The 26,755-nt window shown below is 35.0% G+C and overlaps 1 protein-coding gene across 2 annotated transcripts in view; it reads right to left on the reverse strand.

Annotated features, from left to right (window-relative positions):
* LOC121410141 (dynein heavy chain 12, axonemal-like) overlaps positions 1 to 26,755 on the reverse strand; it is a 53,155-nt gene that overhangs the window by 17,803 nt on the left and 8,597 nt on the right. For both annotated transcript variants that reach the window (XM_041602029.1, XM_041602028.1), the window contains exons 4-44: positions 25,111 to 25,300; positions 24,398 to 24,473; positions 23,904 to 24,134; positions 23,285 to 23,408; positions 22,803 to 23,148; positions 22,393 to 22,484; positions 21,666 to 21,844; positions 21,221 to 21,482; positions 20,776 to 20,982; positions 20,299 to 20,420; positions 19,510 to 19,777; positions 19,100 to 19,285; positions 18,655 to 18,855; positions 17,949 to 18,143; positions 17,580 to 17,701; positions 16,298 to 16,460; positions 15,575 to 15,694; positions 14,710 to 14,986; positions 14,275 to 14,404; positions 13,533 to 13,968; positions 13,012 to 13,257; positions 12,522 to 12,751; positions 11,866 to 12,049; positions 11,291 to 11,515; positions 10,773 to 10,955; positions 10,404 to 10,520; positions 9,880 to 10,068; positions 7,869 to 8,017; positions 7,543 to 7,681; positions 6,996 to 7,162; positions 6,444 to 6,636; positions 5,736 to 6,016; positions 5,350 to 5,610; positions 4,735 to 4,927; positions 4,068 to 4,229; positions 3,476 to 3,670; positions 2,916 to 3,049; positions 2,104 to 2,347; positions 1,264 to 1,440; positions 635 to 856; positions 184 to 397 (exon numbers count right to left, since the gene is read on the reverse strand). In XM_041602029.1, coding sequence (XP_041457963.1) covers positions 184 to 397; positions 635 to 856; positions 1,264 to 1,440; positions 2,104 to 2,347; positions 2,916 to 3,049; positions 3,476 to 3,670; positions 4,068 to 4,229; positions 4,735 to 4,927; positions 5,350 to 5,610; positions 5,736 to 6,016; positions 6,444 to 6,636; positions 6,996 to 7,162; positions 7,543 to 7,681; positions 7,869 to 8,017; positions 9,880 to 10,068; positions 10,404 to 10,520; positions 10,773 to 10,955; positions 11,291 to 11,515; positions 11,866 to 12,049; positions 12,522 to 12,751; positions 13,012 to 13,257; positions 13,533 to 13,968; positions 14,275 to 14,404; positions 14,710 to 14,986; positions 15,575 to 15,694; positions 16,298 to 16,460; positions 17,580 to 17,701; positions 17,949 to 18,143; positions 18,655 to 18,855; positions 19,100 to 19,285; positions 19,510 to 19,777; positions 20,299 to 20,420; positions 20,776 to 20,982; positions 21,221 to 21,482; positions 21,666 to 21,844; positions 22,393 to 22,484; positions 22,803 to 23,148; positions 23,285 to 23,408; positions 23,904 to 24,134; positions 24,398 to 24,473; positions 25,111 to 25,300 — 8,032 coding nt within the window. The remainder of the gene's footprint in view (positions 1 to 183; positions 398 to 634; positions 857 to 1,263; positions 1,441 to 2,103; positions 2,348 to 2,915; positions 3,050 to 3,475; positions 3,671 to 4,067; positions 4,230 to 4,734; positions 4,928 to 5,349; positions 5,611 to 5,735; positions 6,017 to 6,443; positions 6,637 to 6,995; positions 7,163 to 7,542; positions 7,682 to 7,868; positions 8,018 to 9,879; positions 10,069 to 10,403; positions 10,521 to 10,772; positions 10,956 to 11,290; positions 11,516 to 11,865; positions 12,050 to 12,521; positions 12,752 to 13,011; positions 13,258 to 13,532; positions 13,969 to 14,274; positions 14,405 to 14,709; positions 14,987 to 15,574; positions 15,695 to 16,297; positions 16,461 to 17,579; positions 17,702 to 17,948; positions 18,144 to 18,654; positions 18,856 to 19,099; positions 19,286 to 19,509; positions 19,778 to 20,298; positions 20,421 to 20,775; positions 20,983 to 21,220; positions 21,483 to 21,665; positions 21,845 to 22,392; positions 22,485 to 22,802; positions 23,149 to 23,284; positions 23,409 to 23,903; positions 24,135 to 24,397; positions 24,474 to 25,110; positions 25,301 to 26,755) is intronic.

The raw sequence follows: 26,755 nt of genomic DNA on the forward strand, positions 1-26,755 counted from the left end.
AAATGCTCAATATAGACGATAATTTTTATTATTGCATTGTTAGATGATAATGGGGAACAAAAGGAAATAAAGAAATACACAGCATGGAGACAAGACAGAATTGATGAGTATGGTTTTTGCCATGTAGCATGGTTATCTAATAATAACAGTACGATTAAGTGCATCAAGGTATAACATTCTTACCATTCAGGATTGACATAGTGGTTGCTAAAGACTCCTCTGCTTCCTTCAGCTTCTCTTTCTTTGGAGCAACAACCTTGGCCACCCTGTCATAGACCTCCATAGCAGTTACCCACTTACACAAGCCTTCAGCAGCAGAAGAAGCTTTGGCAACCTTAGCAGGATCAAACTCAGGGTTGGTCATGTATTCACTGCGGATCTTCTTCATCGTTGCCACCTATTAATACAATATTGAAAGTTATTTGATATAAGAATCAACAATCATCCTACCAAAGAATCTAATTATTGACAACTATCCTTTCATGCAAAGAAAATAAGGTAAGTTAAAATAAATTCTGATCAGATCTAAAGAGTAGCATGTCTTAATCATCCTGCTCAACAACAAGTTTTCAAAATTCCTAATGATTTTGTTTTCACTGAATGCCTATTGCCATGTTTTTTTTTCTGTACTCACTGGGATATTGTCCTTGTCATAAGTCTTGAGCATGTTGAGGAAGTTCATGTCTCCTACAAGTTTCTTAGAAGGTCCCCAGTAGTCTAGGATCTTTCCACCAGTACCTGCAGGGTCTGCAATCTTCTCAGGTTTGATGTCTTTCATAACACAAACAGCAGACATCACAAGCTTCACACCAGCAGGGGGATTCTTCATCGTCTTTACTACAGCAATGTCAGCAGGCTGGCAAAAAAAAAAAAAAAAAACCAAAGGTACAATCACAATTATTGGAACACTCATACAGACTGAAAAGGTAATATCGAGTAAAGATACCTTTGCATTGAACTATGTTTCATAAACCAATCAATAGTCAGACTTTGTCTCTTCCTGAGAAAACACTAACAAGTAAAATAGAAACAAGCAAGTAACAGGTAAATATGAATTTTACTTTTGATGAAATCAAATAGCCTTTGACCTTAAATCAATATTAAGGTCCCTGCATAGCATCAATCCTCCAAGTCTGCTAAGAAATGGGCAAATGCTGTAAACGGACAGACAGACAGACAACATATGACACTGAGAGGGTATCCTTCACCTTTTTCCACATTGTTGACAACAACAATATTATTTTTCAAATCTAATATACATACCTTGAGTGTGTTGAGAGCAGCTAGAGCAGCTTCCAAGGCTGGGATAGCTTCAGCTAGATCACTCTCACATTCATTCTTGAGAGCTTGAGCAGCAGCAGCTTGCTCATTAGCTGACGCTTCATCACGTTTCACCACCTCACTGGTAGCCATCACTTCTACAGACTCCTTCTCTATCACCTGGAATAAACAAGTGACAGTAAAAAATTTCAGTAATAACCATTAGAATATCAAATAATGTAAGGCACCTTCCATAAGTTGAGCTGAGTGAGACTCAAAAAAGATGTATTCTACTCCCACAAATTTACTAATATGCCCCTTTCCAAAAATAGAAAAAAGAGATAATTGATGATCTTTCATTTATGGAAAGTCTCTCTGTTGACTGAAAAAAGAATGTAATTGAAGGCGATTGATACCATCCATAACACCAATGCTATCAAAACAACATTATGTGTGGAATGAAAAGAGCACCTTTCCCTGATTTAATGCATCAATGCACTAACCAACACTTTAATTTCAATTCAATTCATTATCATCCATAAGGATATACATCTTGCATGTCTCCATTCCAATATCATAATGTGTATCATGTCTTATAATGAGTATTTGGTGAAAACTGAATAACCATTGTGATGCAATTCCCGACACATCTGAAAAATATTTTCTGCACATTGCGCTCCAAGTAAACTGAGCAGAGCAGTTCCCTCCGCAGGATTGCAATAAACAGTCCAACATAATTAAGTTCTTCTTTATTTTCAGAACTATTTCAACAAAAGCAATACTGAAAGGACATACATTGTAGCTCTAAATGATTTTTATTCACAAAATTAAGAGACAACTAACCTTCATCATTTTCTCATTTTCTTCTGAAGCCACCACAAGCTTGGGTTGTAGTTCTACCAGTTCTACCTGCATCTCACCAACCTGTTTCTCAGCAAATTTGAGTTTCTCAAGACCCACAACGTAACGGCGCTTAGCCTTGGCTGTCTCATCACGTTTCTTACCAAGCAAGGTCTTAAAGGCCGAGATCAGCTCTAGGTATGAGGTTGGTGTTACATAGTTGTGTCGCCCCAAATCAGAAAAGAACCTGAGAAAACAAATAAGACATTCAGTATGGAATACAATATTTCTGGAATGAAAATAGAAATAGTTCATATGGCATGAATAGTAAGCATATTTATGTAACAATCAATATTCAAGATATGTAGTAAACTATTTATTTATTGTACGATGTAAGTAAAAAGAAATATTTTAGTAAGACATAATTCATCGAGCAGATCTTAATTATGGACTACTAACTTGATATAATAACCACCCCATAAAAGAGGTGGCACTACATAAGGTAGGGGACATGACTACCCACTCCCCATGATTTTTTTCTAAGTAGTGAAACATGAGGAGAAAAGGAAGAAAACAGAGAACAAGGAAGAGAGAAAAGGGAAAAGAACATAAAAAGGAGGTCTGGGCCGTGTGATTAAAATTACCCTATAATTCAATTGAGAAAAATATGATGTTTGTTTTGGGTTATCTTGACACCCCCCCCCCTCTGATTAAAATATCTTGGTGGTACCCAGCAATCTACTAATTAAACATTTCCAATCAATCAATTCTTTTTCTACAATGATTTTTTCATACCAGTTTCAATGACTACATACTTTTCTGAAAGGTTTCGAGCACTTGTATGGAAATGCTTGCAGATGTTGACAACACTGCCTCTCTCATCATCCTCCATCTCAACTGTTTCCAGAAATTTGTTGGCTACCCTTTCCAAGGCATCCTCTGGCCATGCCTAAAAATAAAGAAAGGAGAAAATCATAGATATTTGATTCTGAATAAACCTTCATAAAATAATAAGATATAAAATAAAATCATAGGTCTATCAAACTGAGGTGCATTAAAGGGTAATCAACTATTGTAATAAAATGAAATGTGTGATAAGAAAAAAGTTTGAAAGAATTCCAATAAGGAATAAGAAAATCATATCTCTTTAAAACATGAGATCACTGAGGCTATGTAAATCTAAAATTGGTATTTTGGAAACGAGATTATGATCTTTATCAAAGTAACTTTTTTTCTTTGGGTAATCAAAATAATTATATAATATATAGCATATTGTTTTATACACAGCAAAGTGAAAATACAACACAACTCTTCTTTCAATCAATGTGATGCATACAATATTTAACATAGCTCTAAAAACCTGAAAACACTTTACCTGGAACCAGTCGATGGTACAGCAATTGATGAGGGATGGGAACTGCCTCAGACGATTCCTGAAGGTGTCTCCAATGGGTGAGAAGGCAATGATGATATGGAGATTCTCCCTACAGCGGTTGACAAAGAAGGCAAAGAGAGCCAGTGGACTGAAGTCTGCATTCTTATCACCTGCTTGAGCTGCTGGTCTCACGGCCTAGAAACATTTCAGAAAAGTATCAAAAGATTTTAATATGTTTTTCATCTACTAACCATGAGAAAACCCGAATCATTGTATATATATTGAGATGTCTACTTCATATTTTAAGAGGATATACATGTAGATTCATTGCTATTTTATATATCACTAAGTACTATCCTCGTGTTTCATTTTACGTTTTTGGAATACTCTCTTATGACTACAAACTTTCCCCAATCATTAGGTGTGTCAGTCTCCATCAAGTTAGAGACAATGTACTTAGTTTAATAGGTCATATTATGGAAATAAAGAAAGCATATTTAGCTCAAATGGGGACAACAATATAGAAGTGTCCCAAGAATGATATTGCATGAATATGTGTGCTGTACAAGTCAAATGTTTTCATTATCCTTACCTCTAACAGTTCTGCCTTTTCATCTGGAGGATAAAGATTAGGCACTTCACCTGCATTGAGAAGGTTATCAATATCTTCCAGGAAAGATTCTTCCTTGATTTGAGTATCTGTGATGAGGAAAGCTGTAGGTTTCCCGAATGCTCCAGCATTCTTCAAAAGATTCTATAAAGAAAAGATAATGGTTGTAAAGATTGAATACTTTGGATCGTACATATCCTACCTCAAGCATTTTTTCTCACCCCCCAAATAAAAGATAAAAAATAAATAAAATGAATCATGTCTGAAAATGTTCAACATAAATAGAGTGTGTATTAGCATTACTTTCTTATATTTTGTGTTTAGGAATAAAAAAAACCCTGTTAACAGTTCTGATGAAAACAACTTCCAAATCGATGTAACTTCTCAAATATCTCAAGTGACAACTAATATGAAGTAAACAACACTATTGAAGTAAATAAAGATTTCTGATATGACCACTCCAACCAGCACTTATTTTAAACCAATACAATTCTTATCAATATGAAAAACTGTAATTACTAGTAACTTCTTTTCTTATATTTTATCCTTTGAAGGTTTGCATGGAGGTAAGACTAAATGAAGAGTTCCACCATTAATGTGAAGTACATGGTGCAACTGCATCTTTTCAGGAAGTAGGCTTTTTTTTTACCTTGAGATCATCTCTCCATTCATTCATGCCATAACTCTTGGAGATTTCAGGTTGGAAGAGACTGAAGCCAGCCATGTGAGCAGCGAGACGGGTCAATGATTGACGACCACTACCACCTACACCTACCAACATAGCATTGCCTCCTGGCTGCTTCAAGATACGACTAATGCGTGACAAGTGCTCAAGAACATACCTTGGTTTCAATTTAAGAAAGGGAAATAATGGCATGGAGAAAATTATAAGGGTGAGAGCAACAGGGAGAATATATTTGAGATTGAAATGAGATAAAAAAAAAGAAGAGGAAACTATTGTGGAATATTTTAAATGATTTTGTAACTAAATGTTTTTTTGTGTGTAAATCATTATCTTATTGTATTGTGAAGAAATTTTGTTGAATTTCATTCACAAGAATCTAACAAGTTTTCAATAATGTTTATTTAATGCTGTACACACACTGACTGATACCATGATGCACTATCCAAAGTCAAATATCTTTGTGAAAATAAATTTTGTATAATTGAATTTTATTACATTTACAAGTTGAGATCATTTATATTTATTCAAAAAAAAACAAAAAAAAAAAGCAAAATATCAAGCATGATGTTAGAGACATACCTGAAGATAACCAGATTCATTCCATTCTTATGCATTTGGTTGTATTCATCAAGCTGAAAGTCTACAACCTTGTTGAACTCCTCAAGAGACATCACCTCTTCATACATCTTATCTTCATCATCAGCCTCAGGGTTCATGTAATCACCAAACATAAGAGAACGCATGTTGTCTTGCTTGATACCTCGGTGGTCTGGGTCTAGATGCTCAAACACGGCCTCGAAGCTATCCTTGAAAATATCTCGAACAAGAGTTTTGCACAATCTTAGAAAGAGAAAAGATGTGAAAGAAATTACGAAGGGTGTCATATTGAGTAATAGACTCTGCTTGGATAAGGATTTATATTTCAAGATAATTTGTAATTTTTGAAAAATGACACAAGTACTCACTGGAACAGCCATTCTCTGTCCTGATCATCAATTAGACGATCGTAGAAGACACGGAAGACTTCATGAACCCAGAGTCTGGTGAGCGTCCTCTTGCTCTCTACTGCCTTCTTCTTGATAAGGAGGACACCATTGATGACACGAGCAAAGTCACGAAGGTTGAAAGTGTAATGAGACTTGGCTGGAGTAGGAAGAAGGTTGTCCATGGCTTGTTTGTAGACCTCCATGGTGCCCTGAACAACCATGGTTCCACTGGTAAACAACTCTGGTGGAAACTCATTAGCCTTATTAAAAAGAAAAGATTGATCATCATGATAATACAACCAGCATTCCAAAAAAAATCATAAAAGTATTAGTCGGGGAGTAAACAAATATATCTTTACTAAGACCGTTGTCATGAAAAAGGACATTCATGAAGGTGGACAAAATAGATATATAGCCATGGATGGTTAAGTCATCAAAAGATTGTCGTGCTTGAGAGACAACATCATACAAACATTTTTTTGTGAACTCATTTTTGTTGATCAAATATCTTTTTTTTATCACATGCACAGAAAAGCATTAGGTCAAACTTGAATTGATAATTTAAACCTAAAAGTCCTGTATGGCTTTAAATTTTGCACTCTTTATTTCATGATAAACTGTGGAAGTTGCTATTCATTTATGATGCAAGTTATCTATGAAGCAGCTTAAGCTCCAGAAAAAACTTACCTTCATATAATAACTAACAATGGTAGAGAATATTCTTTGCATAGTTTCATCGTTGAAAGGTACAATACCAATGACATTGAAGTGGCGAAGGAATCTAGGTGTGATGGGGTTACGACCTCCACCAGGAGGACCCATGGCAGTCAAGAACTGGATGTCAATCAAACTGATCTTAGTGGTGTCTTTCTTGTCGTACCTTGGTTACAAATGATGGTATAAAACTTGTAGACAGCAAGATAATATTAACAATTTGTCAAATCTGATATTGTCATAGATTGAAGGGCTAACTTAGTATTACACTTCAACAAAAAATAGAATTGTCACACAAGTTAATTTACAATCTAAAGATAAAATATTTAAATTAATAATGGAATCATGATGAACCTATTTTTCATATGCGTAACTAATTTCAATCAATATGAAATTCTAGTTTGTGAAAAAGAAATATCCGGGTATTTTAATCTTTATCAAATCATAAATGTCGTCACCTGAAACACAGATATATTATAAATGCTATGTCATTAAGAACAGAAGAGAATAATGCTGTGAACTCACCAGTTCTTGTGGTCAAAGTACTGTCTTAGTAACTCAATAGGAGGTTGAGCACCGTACACCTCTCTAGCAGGCATGTTTAAATCATCTACAAAGATGACTGACTTTTTCCCCATTGGTGGTCCAAACACACCCTTACGCCTTTTATCAAGCTTAGACATGATAATGTCCTGGGAAGTACAAAGGATTTTAATGATTAGATATTCAGTCCTTTCAGATTGACAAGCAATGGACAAACAAGGCACATCATGATATTTGTAAAGAATCTAATGTGTGATGCATGGAGAGTTATTTTAAACTGACTTGTGATATAAACTTAAAATGTGCAAATACATTTTCAGGCATAACAATGACATTATCAATTTTCTTGAATATCACAGTACAAATGACATTTGGAGTTTTTATTTCCCACATAAAATCATAAAATTCAATAAAGATTTCTACATGACTATTGCATGTCTATCAAAACAGACAAAGTTAGATGGTATGTCTACCAATTAACATGATATATTATCAGGTTTAGGGGAATGGCACTACAGATCTATATTACCTGAGTTTGATTTGCACTTGTCTGAGCTGAGAAATTGATAAACATTGGCACATATTCATCCTTGGACAGGTTATTCATCAACTTTTCCTTGACATACACGCTTTTACCAGTTCCTGTAGGACCTACAAACATGATTGCCCTGGAATTAAATAGAAGATAATATGAACACATATATATATAGTAGATGCACATTCATGTCAAAGGAGTGCTGATGTGTATTTTCCCAGACTGACTTTTCTATAAGCAAGAAATCCAGGAACACAATTAAACACAAAAAAGAACAGAATGCATGAAATCTATCACTAAGACAAGAGAATCTGACTCACCTCTCATGCCTAACTGCAATATCCATAAGATATGTGTAGCGAGCAGTGTCCATTGTAGGAACAATGATCTCTTGGACCTTCTTGCCTTCACCAACTGTTGAATTGCGTATTGTGTCATTCCAATGGGTCCACTTCCCTCTGGCCTTGTACTGAACAGAACAAAAGGTATATTTTGCTCATTAACAAAAAAATCTTTCAGCTTAAATGTATTTTGGCATGAACTTGTTGAGAATGCAAAGCTTCTTCATTGTGTGCCATGGGATAACATTAGAGACAAAAAAATTACAAGAGGATGAGAAGGATAAAGATTTATAACAAGACAAGTGGAATGCCTCTGGCCGTCTCACCTGCATCACGCAGTTCAATATAGCAGCAGTGCTGACTTTGAATACTACTCCAACTCGCACAAGATGTTCAGTGATACATGGTTACTCTTATGTCCACTTTTTATGAACTAGACCAATAAACTTACAGAGATATGATGGTTATTCAACAGATACACCAAATTCGGCCAAAGTTCATTGACCTTTGACCTTGGTCATGTGACCTGAAATGCGCACAGGATGTTCAGTGATACTTGATTACTCTAGTGTCCAAGTTTAACGAACTAGACCAATAAACTTTCAAAGTTATGATGGTAATTCAACAGATACCCCCGATTCGGCCAAAGTTCTTTGACCCTAAATGACCTTTGACCTTGATCATGTGACCTGAAACTCACACAGGATGTTCAGTGATACTTGATTACTCTTATGTACAAGTTTCATGAATCAGATCCATAAACTTTCAAAGTTATGATGGTAATTCAACAGATACACCCAATTCGGCCAAAGTTCATTGACCTTTGACCTTGGTCATGTGACCTGAAACGCGCACAGGATGTTCAGTGATACTTGATTACTCTAATGTCCAAGTTTAACGAACTATACCAATAAACTTTCAAAGTTATGATGGTAATTCAACAGATACCCCCGATTTGGCCAAAGTTCATTGACCCTAATTGACCTTTGACCTTAATCATGAGACCTGAAACTTGCACAAAATTTTCAGTGATGCTTGATTACTATTATGTCTAAGTTTCATGAATCAGATCCATAAACTTTCAAAGTTATGATGGGAATTCAACAGATATCCCCAATTCGGCCAAAGTTCATTGACCCTAAATGACCTTTGACCTTGGTCATGTGATGTGAAACTCAGGCAGGATGTTCAGTGATACTTGATTAACCTTATGTCCAAGTTTCATGAACTAGGTCCATATATTTTCTAAGTTATGAAGACATTTCAAAAACTTAACCTCAGGTTAAGATTTCGATGTTGAATCCTCCAACATGGTCTAAGTTCATTGACCCTAAATGACCTTTGAACTCGGTCATGTGACATGAAACTCTAATAGGATGTTCAGTAATACTTGATTAACCTTATGGCCAAGTTTTATTAACTAGGTCCATATACTTTCTAAGTTATGACGTCATTTCAAAAACTTAACCTCAGGTTAAGATTTGATGTTGACGCCGCCGCCGTCGGAAAAGCGGCGCCTATAGTCTCACTTTGCTTCGCAGGTGACACAAAAATCACTGCAGTAAGAATCAGATTCAAAATTTTCTTTGAATGATCAATTTCTTATATAAACAGACCTCCAGGTGATTGGTGCCTTTTATCAACTTATTACTAAAATATAATTGTATTAGAATCGTTGATGATATGAATGATATTATTACATACTTGTAAAGCACACATCACATTATCCTCCTATGTATATATCTGCTTCTAAGGGTCTAGGATGTCATTACCCTGGCTTTAGCCAGGCAGCCTCTTACAAGTCACAATCATTTCAAGGAATTGATTTCTGAAAATGCTCATTTACCTCAAATTGTAAAAGGACATTAGTGACCTGGTACTTTATGGTTCAAAGTGTGATATTTTAGTTGAGATTTATCCACTAGACCACAACAACTCTATAATATACACCTCTACTTAATATATGAAGAATGATCCATAGATCTATTACCTCAAAGAGATAGTCATAGACCATGCCTTCAGGAGGGAGGGGTACATCCAGTTTTCCAACCTCCCCTGGGATAGGGTGATCTTCTGATTTGCCTGTAATGATATCCCTAAGGTAGGTATCAAACTTTGCACGACCATCGTTGTCTGTTGTACATCCAACTGACCAGATGATTGAGAAGAGAAATGTGTTCTGTCAACAAACAATCACATAAATTATAGTTAGCCCTAAAACACCAATTCACATTTCATGAAATTCAATGTTTTTGTCATGTGTTTACTTTTAAAAAATGCATTGATAAACTAACTTAAAAATGAAACATACTTCTTTCACATTAGCTCAAATGACCAAACTTTCAAATTAAGTCAAAAGGCCTTGGCAACTCCACCTGCTAAATTTTCAGACTATTTGGTAAAAGGGACAGGATATGCATAGAGAATAATAAAGAAGCACACATTAAGTAAAAATAATAATAAATAAATACATGAAATTAAAGAAAGCTGACTTAAATTAACCAAAATGCTTACAACGAGCCATGATTTGAGATTCTTTGGGTCACAGTTTGGTAAGTTGTCATCCATGAACATTCTGACTAAGTACATCAGAGAACGAGCCATATTGTTGATGCTGGTTGCAACATATTCCTGAAGAAAAAAAGACAGAAGACCAAATATAATGATGAAACAATGAATACAATTCTTATAATTGTTTCACATCATAAATGGATGTGTCCACCCCCCACCCCCCCTTACCACACCCCACTGGGGAATGCTTGTGTGACAAATAACCAAAGTACATTTCAATTAATATCTACAATGACATTCATTAAGGGTTAAAAAGCAAGGAAAGAACATAAATGAGATCTAATATTGCATTTTCGAAGAGTACATGCTTACTTTGCAGTTTCTCCTGACATAGTCAATACATGGTTCAACAAGCCAGTTGAAGAGAGCCTGCACAAGGGGTAGTTCCTTAAGGAGTTCTTCTGGAAGTTCATTACACCAAGATTTGAAGACAGGTCGCCAACCCAAGTTAGAAGGCTCCAGGTAGATCATACCACAGCGGCTAACAGTGGCAGGCTGTCATTCAGAAAGGAAGAAATTAAAATCAAAAGGGAATTGAAAAATCTTACCTTTAATTGGATCATGCTCATTCATATCAATAAGATTGTGTACAAAAGATTAGGAAAGCTTTTAATTCTGAAAGATCTATACATTTAATATATATAACCTGTGTATGAGGTAGGAGAGAGAGAAGAAAGGACATGATATCCAGTGGTCAGGTTAAACATTGTTGAATGATCAGCATTATTATGAATTGAATTTGTAAGAGCCCTTACACTTAATTAATATGAACTGAAATGTAAACGATATTGAAAATCTCTGAAAATTAAATATTGGCAAGATAAACTTACTGAAGCTTGTGAGAGATCCATTGCTTCAAAGATGAGACTCATTGGTGGTGACATCTGAATGATTTCTCCACTCATCAGACATAGTTTCTTATTATCATCCAGTACAGTATTCATACTCTCAATCCACAATGTATCGATAGGACCATCAAATATAACCCACTTACGATCAGGAGTGTCTGTCGATGCAAACTCACGGAATGTGTTGGCAACAATTCCATCTGTCCACTGTATAAAAGATGTGGACATTAAAATGATGTTACAACTCTGTTGTGTGTCTTTAGTGATAATTGTGTAATAGGTGAGATGGTAGTTGTTTTAGGGATTGAAATGTGTCATTCACCAATATCAATAAACATCAGAAATAGGTGATTGAATCAAAATTGAATATAAATTTGCATCTAGACAAAACAAATAAACAAAAGTTGAATTTTGAGTACAAAAAGCAATAATATGATCAAGAACTGGTGAAAACATATAAACAAAGATTGAATGCCCTTTACCATGTTCCTGTCCTGAAATACAATACATTCAAAGGTCCATGCTAGAAAACCACACTGTGACAGTAAGATACTGACCTCATGAGAAACTGGATCAAACTGACCAAAGAGTTGACCCATGGTGACAGCCTTAGGGTTGACTGTTCGGAAAAGGACCTTCTCCTCTTCATTCAGACCCCTCTCATTCAATAAAGTCAGGACATCAGCTAAGACATGAAGCACCTGGGTCTTGCCAGCAAAAGGCTCCCCCACAAGCATGAAACTAGACAAAAAACAAAACAAAAATTAAATATTACTGGATTCTCAATAATAAAAATCTGAGGATGATGAGACTGGCTTCTAATAAAGCACACTGGTCCCTCAAGCATAATGCCTTCTTTATCGTGCAATGCAGACGAAAAATTGACCATGTTACTATATAATAGTAACATAACAGTTGAGCCTAAAGCCTTATACTCTGAGCATATTGAAAAAAAAATGATTTGACACAATGTCATCATTACATTACCTTCTTTAAAGAAATAACCATGCATTCTATCATATCCGTATTCAGTACATATCATAAATTAAAAAAAAAATCATTTATTAAATGACAATAATACAGTATTAAGGACTTTTATTTGATTTTTATTTCATAGAATTTGTCTAATTCACAAAATAATAATAGTTCATTTTTTTCATCCTCTGTTATTTTATCAAAGTCAGCAAAAAAATTGAAAAAACCGCCAACTTACCCATGCCTGACTATCATCATCTCATATGTCTGGATGAGTTTCTCAAGGAAGTTATCAACTGGTTGAAGGTTACGTTTCTCACAGATCTCATGTACTGCCTCCATGAAGAGTTTATAATCAGCTTTAGGTAATGTGATACCAGGGAAGAGATCTGAGATGATACCTTCAAACAATGGAATGTCATGAGACAAGAACTTGGGCAGGTTCACATCCATGATGGATCGAAGGAGCTGTTCACAAATGATTGAAAAATTAGAGTAGTTTAATAGGTGACTGATATTGTCTTGGCTTATCACAATGACAAAATTACCACTGATTTTTACCCCAAAGCACAGCAGATTAGTTTAAATAGTTTATCTGCAACTGAAGTATAGTTTTTATATCATTGCAACTGGTTCCAAGAGAATAATAAGCAACAGGATCAAGTTGTTATTAAAAGGCATAATATAACCAATATAGGCCTTACTATTATCACATTCTGAACACCTACCAAAATATCTTCATTCTCATCTGGGAATTTGAGTTTGAGATTGCCAGCAGCAGCCAACACAGCTTTGACAGCACGCATGCCATAATCATAATGGAACTGTGAAGAAAGCTGTTCAGAGCAGAGACGGTAGGTTGTAACAATCTTGACCGAGAGGTTCCTAGCATCCACAAAGCCATAGGAATAGAGCATGATCTCTCCAATCATGGCATAATCTGGAACCATCATGGCTACAGTACGGAAAAGAACCTGGGGATGCAATGAAATTTTTAAGGGATAAGATAAAATTTCTGGCATAAGGTAATTTTTTTAAACAACTTGTACACAATACATTGATTAAGATTTTTTTCTTCTTAATTTTAAACCTATGCCTTATTTCATACAGATAACAATTATGCCATCAATAACATTTGATATCTCAATAATAAATTTTTGAAGAACATTCATTCATGACAATCCATTTTCATGGTTATAGTGTTGATCACAAGAAAAGTGAAAAGATTTTAACATGTTAACAAGCACACCTTAAGATTGTCAGGAAGCTCAGATCGACCAGCATAACCTGGATTCATGGTAATAGCCACAAAGCAGGATGGTTTGAGGACCAGTTCTGTCCCTTCAAAGATGAATGTCTCCTGATGTGTCTGTACAGCTCTTTGTATGCAAAGGATCTGTTGAGCTACCACCGACAACACCTCAAGCTCTATACGGTTGAACTCATCAAAACATGCCCAGGCACCAGAGCTAGCAAGCCCCTTGAAGAACTTGCTCATAGCTAGGTAATCCAGACCATCAGAACAGTTGAAAACGACACACTGCACAGCTAGGGCTTTGGCTAAATCCTTTGTGGTCTCAGTCTTTCCAGTACCAGCTGGACCTTCTGGAGCTCCACCAAGGTTAAGATGGAAAGCACCGACTAGGGTACGGTAGCAACGATCAGTGAGAGGGGTGATCACCAACCTAAACAAAAGAACAATAGCATATTCAGAAGCAATTCACATCATATAACAGCACATGCTCACTTTCTAATGGCAATCAATGAGGAAGCAAAGGGGCTATCAAATATCTCTCAAGACTGCCAAACAATTAAAGAGAAAGTAATTCTGTTTACAAATCTAATATCTATGCGTCAACATCGATATGTATCTTACTCAACTGTGCCTGTCCTACTTCAATTGTTCAGTCTTCTTTCATGAATTCATTGTCTATCATTATATCAAACAATACATTAAATGCCGAGCAAACAAAAAGGATATGGGCACTCACCTTCCAGAGTTTCCAAGATACTCATTAGCATACTTGACAGTAGCATTTGTGATACGAACAAGAGTATTACTGTCCTCCCAGTAGTATCTCAGCTGAGCTAACCAGTTAAAGTCACTCTCCTCACTTACACCTAAAAAAAGACAATAGTAATACATCATTTCATATGTGTTAAGTTAACAGATATAATTGTGATGAGCATATCACTAAATGATATTTATTCTCAAACAAACTTGTGAGATTCATTGCAACTTTTTATGAAATGCAAAGAGGATTATTGACATATAACTATGGTATTCAATTTGTACTGTAACTACTCTAGTATTACCTACAATTTCTATCCTGGAGAGAAATGTCTTATTTATATTTTTGGTAATTTCATGGTTTATACATACTACTCATTGATTTCTGGTAGAGAGCTCTGTTTTTAGGTTATACCTTGATTTGCCATGTCTTCCACTACGTCCCTAGCATGCACATCAATGGTAGTCAGAGCTCCTAATGTTGTACGAGTTTGCTTGGAAAGCTTGCCACGTACAAGAGCTACAATTTCTTGAAGTTGAGACTCCAGCTTCTCATGATACTCCCTCAAACCCTGAGGGCCACCTCGTATAGCTTCATGAACTTCTTCTGTCCAATAGATCTGTGAGACGCAGATGACCACCTGACCAGGCCATTCTTGAACCCAATTCGCTCTTGGCTCCACAGCATATGCCTACACATATCATGAAAATTATCAGAATATTCTTACATAAAACATTACAATAAGATGGAATCAGGTATAAGTCACAGCAGTCATTCCTGCACTACAAGAAATATTCCTATGTGGTACCTCTGTGCTAAAACATTGGGTTTAAATTCTCACCAGGACTTGTTTCACAAAGACTTTTAACTGGAGTAAGTTTGACATTACAATAAAAAAAAATTGCAGGAGTTTCTGCAATCATTGCATAGTAAAACATGAATTTAATACATGAATACAATCATAATGAGACATAACTAAGTAAATAACCATGTGACAAATTTATAATAGAGATGTGATAACAGAATTTAAAAATAAATACAATAATGTATGCACAAGATATAGTAATAGGAAAAACATGCAGAGGTGAACTATTATAAGTAAAAGAATGCTGGAGTAATTGCAGTTGAAAATATACCATAGGACTCTTGAGTTTGAGTGGCTGTTGAATACTGTTACTAAAGTATTTACTAATATGGCGTAGTCACCATGATTGTTAGTTTATGAAAAATGCTGTTAAAAAGCAATGAAATTTCCCAGTTCAATTAACTTGAATCTTACCCCATGAGCATTTTCAACAACATCCCTGACACTCCTGAGCATGACATCTTGAACCTGTAATAGCCATTTCTCAACAGCACCTCTGGCTTCTGATGTTGAAATCACATCACTTAGCTTGACCTAGGAATATAACCAAATAAAACAGATTAGGGCGACCATGGCACAATAACCAAGAATTCAATGTTTGAATTTACAAATTGTGAAATAGCAAAATCAAGGACCATTATGCAGAGGTTACTTGTTAAAATCAGGACATCATGAAGACTGTTGCTTCTTACCAAATTTATAGGATAACTAAAAATTTGAAGTTTCTAACAATCTCCAGTGAGAACAACATGACATTAATTGATTTAATCAGTAAAAATAATGACGATAGTTATAAATGTTGGCAATAAACACAATTTGCATTGGATCTGTTCATGAAATGTTTTTGAGCAAGTTTTGGTCTGACATGCAATTACATAATGTTGCATAATTTCAAAACCAATATCCAAGGGTTGGAGATAAAGTCTAAACAAATATATGAAATTTGAAAGAAAAAAGTAATGAAACAAAGCAGAGCAAACTTTTCATGTTGCAGACAAAACATATGGAGAAGGTGAACTCAACCCCCTTCTTTTTAGGGTTAGGGAATGAATCAGACCTATCTAACAAACACTATTATACCTTAACTCTAACATTTAAGCTATTCCTTCAAGTATATGTCATTTAGGGCACACATACCTTCTCCCCTTCACTACTAAACATAGCATGAATGTCCAGTGCAGCATCAAAGTCTAACTTAGAAATGCCTTCAAAGCACTTCTTGAGATGGGGTTGGACACGCAGTGGATCCTTTGTCTCAGACAGAATCTCCAACATCTCATCATTAGACAGGAAAAAGAATCTGAAATATGAAGAAAGACACATAACAGTTTAACATCAAAGACAATGAAAAAAGCAAGGGCTCAATGAAAAATACATGGTATCCTCATTATCATAATCAATTGGAGTGCCTCTGGCAGTCTCACCTGCATCACGTGATTCATAGCAGCAGTGCTGACTTTGAAAACTACTTTAAAATAATTATTCACAAAAACACCAATCATATAATGATAAAATACTACGTTCATTGACCCTAAATGAAATTTGACCTTGATCATGTGACCTAAGACTTGTCAGTGTTACTTGATTACCCAATGTCCACATTTCATAAACTATATCCATAAACTTTTAAAGTTATGACAGCAATTTAATAATTACCCCCAACATGGCTAAAGTTATGACCTTAAATTACATTTGACTTTGGTCATGTGACCTAAAACTTGCATGAGATGTTCAGCAATGCTTGATTACTCTTTTGTCCAAATTTTATAAACTAGATCCATTAACTTTCAGAGTTATGATGGTTATTCAACAAATACCCCCAACATGTTCAAAGTTCATTGAGCTTAAATGACCTTTGACCTTCATCATGTGACCTAAAACTTGCACAGAATGCTCAGTGATACTTGATTACTCTTTTGTCCAATTTTGATGAACTAGATCCATACACTTTCAGAGTCATGATGGTAATTAAACATATACCCCCAACTTGGTCAAAGTTCATTGACCCTAAATGACCTTTGACCTTAATCATGTGACTTGAAACTCAGGAAGGATGTTCAGTAATACTTGATTACCCTTATGGCCAAGTTTCATGATCTAGGTCTATATACTTTCGAAGTTATGACGAAATTTCAAAAACTTAACCTTTGGTTAAGATTTGATATTGATGCCGCGGCCGCTGTCGGAAAAGCCTTTCTTATGGTCTAACTCTGCTTTGCAGGTGAGACAAAAATAATAAAAGGTATGATTTATAATGTACCAAATGTGCAATGAAAGAAAAAAGAGTAAAAGAATTGTACAAATATTAAGAAATCAAAGAAGTTAATAGCAATTAAGAATATCTTACTTAAACTATAAATTTTCTCACACCAAAGTGATTTTTAAATGAAATTCAGAAGGGAATTGGATAAAATATTACCTTGGGAAGAAGAGCCTCTTTTTCTCCAGATAGGCATTGAGCCCTTTAAGGATACGATCCAGCAAGTTGTTGCTATCCTGGAGCTTCTCTAAGATTCCTGTCAGAGATGTAGCAGCCAACACCTAACAAAGGATTTAAAGAAAAATAAGGTTTGCTTTGAATCATACAAGTGTCTAGGAGGTATCAGATTACCTCAAACTGTATTGCTGTTTCTCTATGTGTTTCCTGTCTAACAAATATACATTTTTCCAGTTAATGCAGGGTTTTCCAGAGGCATTCACGACTTGTCCCAGGATGAAATTTAAAAACTAATACCTGGGGGGGGGGTAGGATTAGGAAGTGGTTGTGTTTAATAGTTGCATCTGATACCTTTGGGTCCTTGGATGTGTGTTTCATGATTTCCTTCCAGTGACGATCCACCGTCTGGAAGAGTCTACCTTCCTCAGGCATTTGTTGCATGATATCTTCTGAACTAAAGATGGGTTCTAAGTAGAGCCATTGAGCTTGTACCTTCAACCATTCATCAATGGTTTCCTGGATGTGAAGTAGTCTCTCTTCCCAAACCTAATGAATATATAAATAAAATAAGAAACATTTTGATCATATATTTTTATCTTGAGAGAGTCAGGATCAATGTAGTTAGCACACAAACAGGAAGATGAAAAATACAACTGTAAAGATGGCTTCTTCCCCCTTTTTTTTCTTTAAATATGGCACATTCAAACAACAAAGAAATGGCCGAAGTAATTCAGGACTTGAAATATGAAAGTTTGTCTGATCTGTAATCTAGATCAAACAATGTAAATAACAATTCTGGTAGTGGATGGTACAAAAAGGAAATGGAAGACCAAGGATTAGATGAAAAGACATTGTGAAGGAGAATAGCAGTAAGGTTGATCTGAACAAGGGGGATGCTGAACAAGGAAGAAAAAGAAAGAGGGTATTTCATCATTTCATCATGGCATGAGGGTCAGTAACCTTTTTTAGGAGGGATATGCTAACTGAAATAATGATGATGGTGATGAGGAAAAAAATAGGGTAAGGAAAATAGATTTATATCTTCTGTCTCAATTACCTTTATTTCCTTTTCAAATGGCTTGATGAAAGGAGAACCTCTCATTGTCTGGGTTTTTACAATCTGATCATCCAGCATGGTCTGGATTTCATCTACAGAAGCTAGGATCTTGACTCCTGTATCTCTGTATGCAGTCAGGCCAAAAAACACAGATTCCCAATCCTCAAGCATACGACCCATGGCTTTCTCCAATGAGTATTCCTGTGACACATCAATCATTCATGAAAATCAATTAAAAAGGTTACATTATAAGGTAGGATCATTAAAATTTTGAAATGAAACATTAAAAAAAAACTTTGAATTCCCAATCTCTCAAGGGTCTTAATTACCTAAAAGCATACACATATTGAAGCAAAAATAAAAAGCGAAATATACTGTTTGAAAATTGTACAGATTGTTATAATTATACTTTATGTTACTTATGCAATACTTTTATTCATTATACCTTTGTAGCTGCTGCACTGATCGATTCAAACTGCTCCATGTAAGTACCCAAGTTGAGTTTAAGAACCTTACGTAGAGTACTTCCAGAATCAGGGGTTAGGTCAAAACCAGCAATATCAGACATCTTTGACCAGTGACGGGTTCTAATACCAGGGTTGCACAGGATAGCAATTGTGGGAATAAATTCCTGAAAAAAAACCAACAAAATGATTCTTATATCATTTGTAATCAATAGGTGTGCTATAATATTTATTTAAAATATTTTGCAATACCTTAAGAGTAGGTCAGAGTTTTTTTAACCAAGGGAATGAAATGGAAATAGCTGATATAAAATTGAAAACTGAAATAGATGTAAACAATATAAAAATTTGCATTCCATATTTCAGAATATGATTAGGATGATCAACCCACCTTGAATTCTTTGATCTGTTCCTGTACTGTATTGCAGACCTTAATGGCCGCCCATCCCGTCTCCTCTTCAGCTGGTTTAGCTTCTTCCTCTGCTGGTGCATCATCTCTTTTCTTTCTCTTTGGTGGTGCATTCTTCTCCTTCTCTGCCTCTTCTTTTTTCTTGGCATTGACAAATCCTTTGGTTATCTTGTAGATATCTCTCCAGTATTCATCGGCTTCTCCTTCAATCGACTCCGAGTTGAGTTCTAGGAAAGCACCATCCATCCATCTGAAAGATGATGCAAAGTTTCAGAGTTTAAGATTAATCGGTTTTGAGGAAAGATCAAGATATACTTCTATTTCCTACTCTAGGTAACACTTACTACACATTGATTAAATTCAAAATCTTCATTTGAATCAAACATTTCATATAGGTTTTAGAAAAATAAGATACCAATACCCACTTCAAAAATTTTATAGAACTTTTGAAAATATTCCATTGCAGCAAAACCATTCCATCTTTTACGATGGGTATTACTGCAGAATTGGAAATTGTATTTAAAAAATTATAGTTGCAGAAACATAAGCACAGAGAAGTGAAAATATGCATATAACAATGATTATCTATATTGAGTGTTTAACAATGTATTAAAAACATGCATTTAGTTTGCATGATTTTACCAGTGTAGTATGAGAGCGTATTACACAGAGCACCAAAATCTAACAACAATAAACAATGGGCTAGTGTATTAAATTTGCAGTTCAATGTGGTGCCAGATTGAAAAGTCTCACACGTATGCACAAACTCACTTCTTTTCTGCTCTCTGCCACTTGACAACAAGACTAAAAAGCCTCTGATATGGTTCAATGGCAGTGGTTATGAGATCAACTTCAGGATAATCGGTCCCGTCCCACTTGAACAGTTTCTCCTCCTGGGAACAGAAAATTGCACATAATGAATGCATCACAAATTTGAAATTCAACTAATTATATCTTAATGAAAGTTGATAGGCTCATGTATTTATAAAAAAGATGTGTTTCAAATAAATGAATAATCCTGGGATGAAACAATGTGATTATTTACAATACGGTAAGAATTCTTTTTTTAACCCCTCATACCAACTCTTTGACAGAGACAACTCTCTTTCTAATTTCTTTTCAACAATATTGCATGGTAATGAATCATTATAACTACTTATAAAGAATGAAATTTTACAGATTTTGATACAACTCTATGTGTGAAAGTTGTTCAATTGAGATACAAATATGTTTGGTAGAATTGAATACCTTGTTGATGAAGTTGATAGTATCCTGTGCATCTACTAATCTCTTCTGAACAGCTCTAACATCATTTACATATTGGACCATCATGTCTAATTCTCCATACTCTGCAAACTCTGCTACTCTCTTGCGAATCTTCTCCAGCTCAATCATGAGCTTCTCTCGTTTCTCCAAGAGTTCACTTTCTCCCTTCCTCTTGGATTTCTCAACCAACTACAATTTCAGAAAAAAAGAAAGTTAAAGTTAAAAGAAAGTTTTAATACAAAACTGAGTGCGCTAAGAGTTGGTGCTCAGCATGAAATACATGAATTAGATCTTCAATAAATAATGTATACAAATGTATATTGTGAAAATTTTCTTAAAAACATCACTTAATTCATCTCTTTCCCACTCTCTAATTATTGATATTGTTACAAGAATATAAAAAGACAGTAAAATAAAGAATTCTCACCTCTTCATTGTCATCAAAGATAGGCTGAATATTGCTTGGCCACATGAGCACTGTTTTGTTGAGTTCAATATGATCAAGCTGGAATAGGTAGATATCGAGGAGGAAATTCATCTTTCGTCTGCTGTCTTCAATGCGCTCCTTTAGTCCCTTGATTCCTTCAATACGAGCCTTTTCAATGTATGAAATCATCTCCATCATCTCTTCTGAGCTCTCAGGTGTCTTCAGTGCACGCTCTTTGATTGTCTCAAACTCCTTGCAGATGCTACAATGCCAAGGAGGAATACAGAAGAACATTTTATCCATCTGGAAATGTATTGTATTTTCTTTATCAAATAAGTGTCAAATAAATGGCTTTCTTGACATTTCTTGACTGACATCTCCCACCACCACCTACATTGCTATACATGTTTGTTCAGTTTAATCTTAAAATCAAATTATAATATACCTTTCATTCTCCTGTCTGTGGTCTGATGCTACTCTGTCTAGTAGTGTGTTTGCATAACCCCTAGATTTCTCAGCCAAACCTCTCTTGAGATCCTCACAATCTAGACGGACCATGTCAAAGTGAACGATGCTATCAAGACTCATAATCTCTTTAGCCAAGTTACGGAATTCCTCAATGTACTGCAAGAATAAAGAGGAATAAATCTTAATACAAATGATACTGTTGCTACATAAGCAAAACCTGATTTTTCAATTTAGAAATAAGCTACTACAAGCTAAAACTTTAATCAGCACCATAGCTGCCCACCTTAATTTTGAAAAATATTGTCCTTTAATTCTTTTTATCTTATTTTCAAACTTAATATCATATTTTTTTCTCAAAAATTTTGAAAAACATATCCAAACCATCATTCTTACAAGTTTTTAAAAATCATACATTTAGGGGGGAAATCTTATTTAGTGACACTTTCCCCTTTAAAATCCTACTAAATAGGATGAAATCCTACTAAATAGGATGAAATCCTACTAAATAGGATGAAATCCTACTAAATAGGATGAAATCCTACTAAATAGGATGAAATCCTACTAATTGGCAGCTCTGCAGCAAATTTTCATTTGATAAAGAAAATACAATGCATTTCCAGATCTGTCATGATTTTTAGAAAGTATTTGTATCACATATCCATCACATATTTTATTAAGTGTTTAAATTATTAGATAGGGCTTACCTTGCAGTACTCTTCAAATGTGTGTTCATCTTCAAGGAATTGATTGACTTTGCCCTGAGCTTCTCCATTGCACAAGTGTTCATATTTCTCCACTGGATTATAAAAATAATAAAAAGGTGGAAATCAAATAATTTAGAATCAATCGACTGAGGCATAATTTCGACACCTTTGCTTGACTAAACAAATCAATGCTTGGATTAATATGTTACCTAGGAGATATCACAACTGCAATCTAATCTCAATTTAGATAAAAGTTTACTCTTATTAGAACAACACTCTTTTTTTAGATATACTATCAAATATTTGCAGCATGATAATAAAAAATAGTGAGGTATCATGAAGAATGGATGATTTACTGACTTTGAAACCTCATATTAATTTGACAGAGAGAAAGAACAAAAAATGCTTACTATATGAATCCAGGTGAGCACTAGGCTTTTCAAAGTTCAGCTTGCAGGCTTCCTTTAGTTTACTTCTAGCTAATTTAACAACATGCTCAGCCACCATGACATCAATGCTACTGAGCTCATTGGTACCAGAGAGCCAAGATTGGACAGTAGGAACACTCTGCATTGTCTTGGTCAGCTGAAGAACTACAAAGAGGAGGCATTCTTCAAGATCTGAGTAGTATGGGTAGAACTCCATCTTGTCATTGTCGTAGGTCAGTTCCATTTTAAAGATAGGTAGGTGCTGCTTATCATCCATATCAAACAGTTCCACCCATGCTTCAATAGATCGTACAATCAGCTGCTTCAACTAGGTAAAATGAAAAATCAATGTTCTATTAAACCTGACGCTTGATGAATTCAATTAGTGAACAATGTATCGCATTTCAAGTTAATATTTTGAATAACACAGCTTAGGTCCTAGGGAAGGAGAAAATATATATTACCTGATTTGATATGAGAGTAGAGACACTGCAGTAGAATGATTCTAGTTTCTCAGGAGAAACATCTGACAGTCTTTTTCTATCCATAAACACATTAAGCACTTCTGGCCACCAGCTGTGCATCAGTCTGAAAGATGATAATATTCAGGAATAAAAATAATGCCAGTTCTCAAATAAAAAAAGCACAGTATGGATTTCTGTGAAGACAGAAGATGCTACCCACAATTACCTCTAGGTACAGAGGCAGCATGACTACAAATGAAGTGTGGTGATGTATATTTAGAGTAATATTCATCTATTTCATAAAATCTGATTAATAAAAATAAGGCAGTTAGATGGAATTAAGGCATTTTCTTATTGTTAGGTGATTACTATTTCTGACTAAAATAACTCAGAACTCATGGGAACTCTTTTGTCATGGAATTGTATTTTAGATTGATTACTAAAAATAACTAATAGCCATGCACTTCTTAACATTATACTAAAACTTAAAACTAAAAATATTTAGTAACTAAAGTGCATAAATTGGCTATATGCCAACTAATGTTAATATCAAATTGGTGTCCATGTTTTACAGTGATGGTGAAGCACATAACATCACAACAAGACTGAAGTCACTCACCTCTCTTCCATCTTCTCACACTCGAGGATAACATTGTTTTTCAGATGTTCACATTCTACAGGTCCTTGAGCCCTCTGACCTTTGAGATCAACCAGTAAGAGCTTCCCAAGGCTTGTCTGACACATTCCCAGCACAATCTGCATGGAAGGATGGGTGATGTGGAGATTGCATTGCATCGCTTCTACTGCATCCAAATAATCATTGTGCCAAGGACTGGAGTAATCAAGACCACTGTAAGAAAAAAGAAGACATAACTTCAGATAATTAATAATTGACCATTCTTTTGTAATGTGTAATTTCAAATGTGATTCCATTACTTTATATATTGGATTGTACAGTTGCAACAGATAACCTAACCAAAACAAAAATCAATGATCCAAGAACAGACATATGTCTATAAGTCCTATGAATACATGTATAATGAAAACAAAACACATCTTTAAGTTTGATACTTTCATACTGAATATAAGTATGCTTGATGATGTAATACTTACACTGGTTCTGCTGGTGGTTCACCGGTTGTGTCTTTCTCAAGTCCTTTCACATTTGGTTTAACCAATACATGTTGTGCTGCATCAAGGTAAAGAAAACAAGTTTGAAATTAGGTGAAGGTCACAAGGAGTCATCAGAAACAGGCCAAGATTGCATTTGTTTATAATTACAAATTGAATTGGTGTATGTAATCTGTGAGGCAGACTCTCTATCACGGAGCTACTATGCCTGGTGGGAAGAGGGGAGTAGTGTAATATCAAAGCACAATATCCTGTTTGTGAGGCAGATGCTCTACCACTCAGACACCAGGCTCAGAAGAGAGTGAAGAGAAGTATACAAATAGAACCTAACTCAGTACAATCTTTTCATGTTTGATTGATTGTGGAGATCAAGGGTTGTGTGATCCAGTGGTTAGAGCATCGGAGTCATAATCACAAGGTTGTGAGTTCGAATCCCTACTCTGCTATTATTGTCTTCACTATGATAAAAAAGGCCCAAGAGTAATATCTGTCGTCTATACGTCAGCGACTATGACTGATTAACCTAGACGTAAAATGTTTCTGAGGTAACTGGTTATATATCAACTTGGCGTTTACCAGCAAAACGCTGTCCTGCCGAGTTCCTACGGGAGATATCATAAATAGAATATGAAAATAATATAGCCAGGACCTGACATAAATAATGTACATGTAATTATATATTTTATAATACTCACTCATTGATTTCATCATGCTACTATGGAAGTCACCCTGTACCTCCTCAAATAATTCTTGAATGGTTTCTTGCATGTACTTAGACCCTTGAAGATGGGAAGGTACCAAACTTAGGATATTGGTATACCGTTGCTCTTCCATGACTGGGATAGGACCACTCTCCACACATTGCTTCATATATTGGTAATTTTGCTGGAGGAGAGGAAGTACATTGTACATATAATCAGAAGCTTGATTATTTCTGTAACATTCATGTATTCAATTATATGTTACAAAAAAATACAACTTACAGCCTTATGTCATTTAACATTAAAGGTCAAGTCCACCTCAGATAAATGTTTATTTGAATCAACATAGAAAAATCGGACAAGCACAATGCTGAAAATTTCATCAAAATCGGATGTAAAATAAGAAAGTTATGACATGTCAAAGTTTCGCTTATTTTAACAAAATAGTTATATGAACGAGCCAGTTACATCCAAATTAGAGAGTCAATGATGTCACTCACTCACTATTTCTTTTGTTTTTTATTGTTTGAAATATACAATATTTCAATTTTTACAAATTTGATGATAAGGACCTCCTTGCCTTAAGCACAAAATGTTAAAATAATGGAATTCCACACGTTCAGGGAGGAATGAAATTTCATTTCACATGACAATGACAAGAAAATAAAAATATTTTGTATTTTATATAATGACATAAGAAAGAAATAGTGAGTGAGTGATGTCATCAGTTACTCATTTGCATACCGACCGACATGAGCATATAACTGTTTTGTGAAATGAAGTGAAACTTTAGAATGCCATAACTTTCTTATTTTACATCCAATTTTGATGAAATTTTCAGTGTTATGCTTTTTGAATTTTTCTCTCAAGTTTTTGTTGGGGTGGACTTGTCCTTTAACATTCATACGTACTTAGAAATTACTCACACACACATACAAAACATATAGTACACTAAAAGTATAATAATGTTTAACAGGTTTAAGTAATTGGTAACTTGTAAAAGCTGTATAAAAAACTGTACATTATATCAATCACATAATAAATAAGCCCTGAAAATATCACTATAATCACCATATATAATCAAGGATCAGAGAAAATATTGCAAAGGATCTCTATGCTTGTAATTTTGGTTTGAGCGGTTTAGAATTTCCCTGTACAAAAATGCCATAGGGATACAACAACCCAGACTGCGATTTCCATGCCCGCGATCAGTCAAAATGTTGTATCACATTTTTCACGTGCAAAGTCAATGCACTGCCAATACAACAGTTTGGCTTACTGCGCGTTTGCATATTAAGTGCGCGCAGCTGTTGTTTGCTTTGCTAAAGTATGTTTCCAATGCGAATTGCGCACTTTATCAACAACTTGTAATGGCATCGCTGTGGAAATCCCCTACTATCTCAGAAACTAAAATAAATTGCTGGATTTAATTATGAACAAAAGAGGACTAACTTAGAACTATTATTTTCTGGAAAAATCTCAAAATAATTTTTTTTCATTAAAAACCAAAATTGACTGAAATTAAATCTTACACACAAAATGTCATGAAAATAAAAGCAAACAACATCAGAGTATGGGTGATACATGCAATAAATTAGAATGCATGTTACAGGTCCATGGATTATTAAGAAATACTTTA

This window comes from Lytechinus variegatus, chromosome 3 (assembly GCF_018143015.1).
Source record: "Lytechinus variegatus isolate NC3 chromosome 3, Lvar_3.0, whole genome shotgun sequence".
NCBI lineage: Eukaryota > Metazoa > Echinodermata > Echinoidea > Temnopleuroida > Toxopneustidae > Lytechinus > Lytechinus variegatus.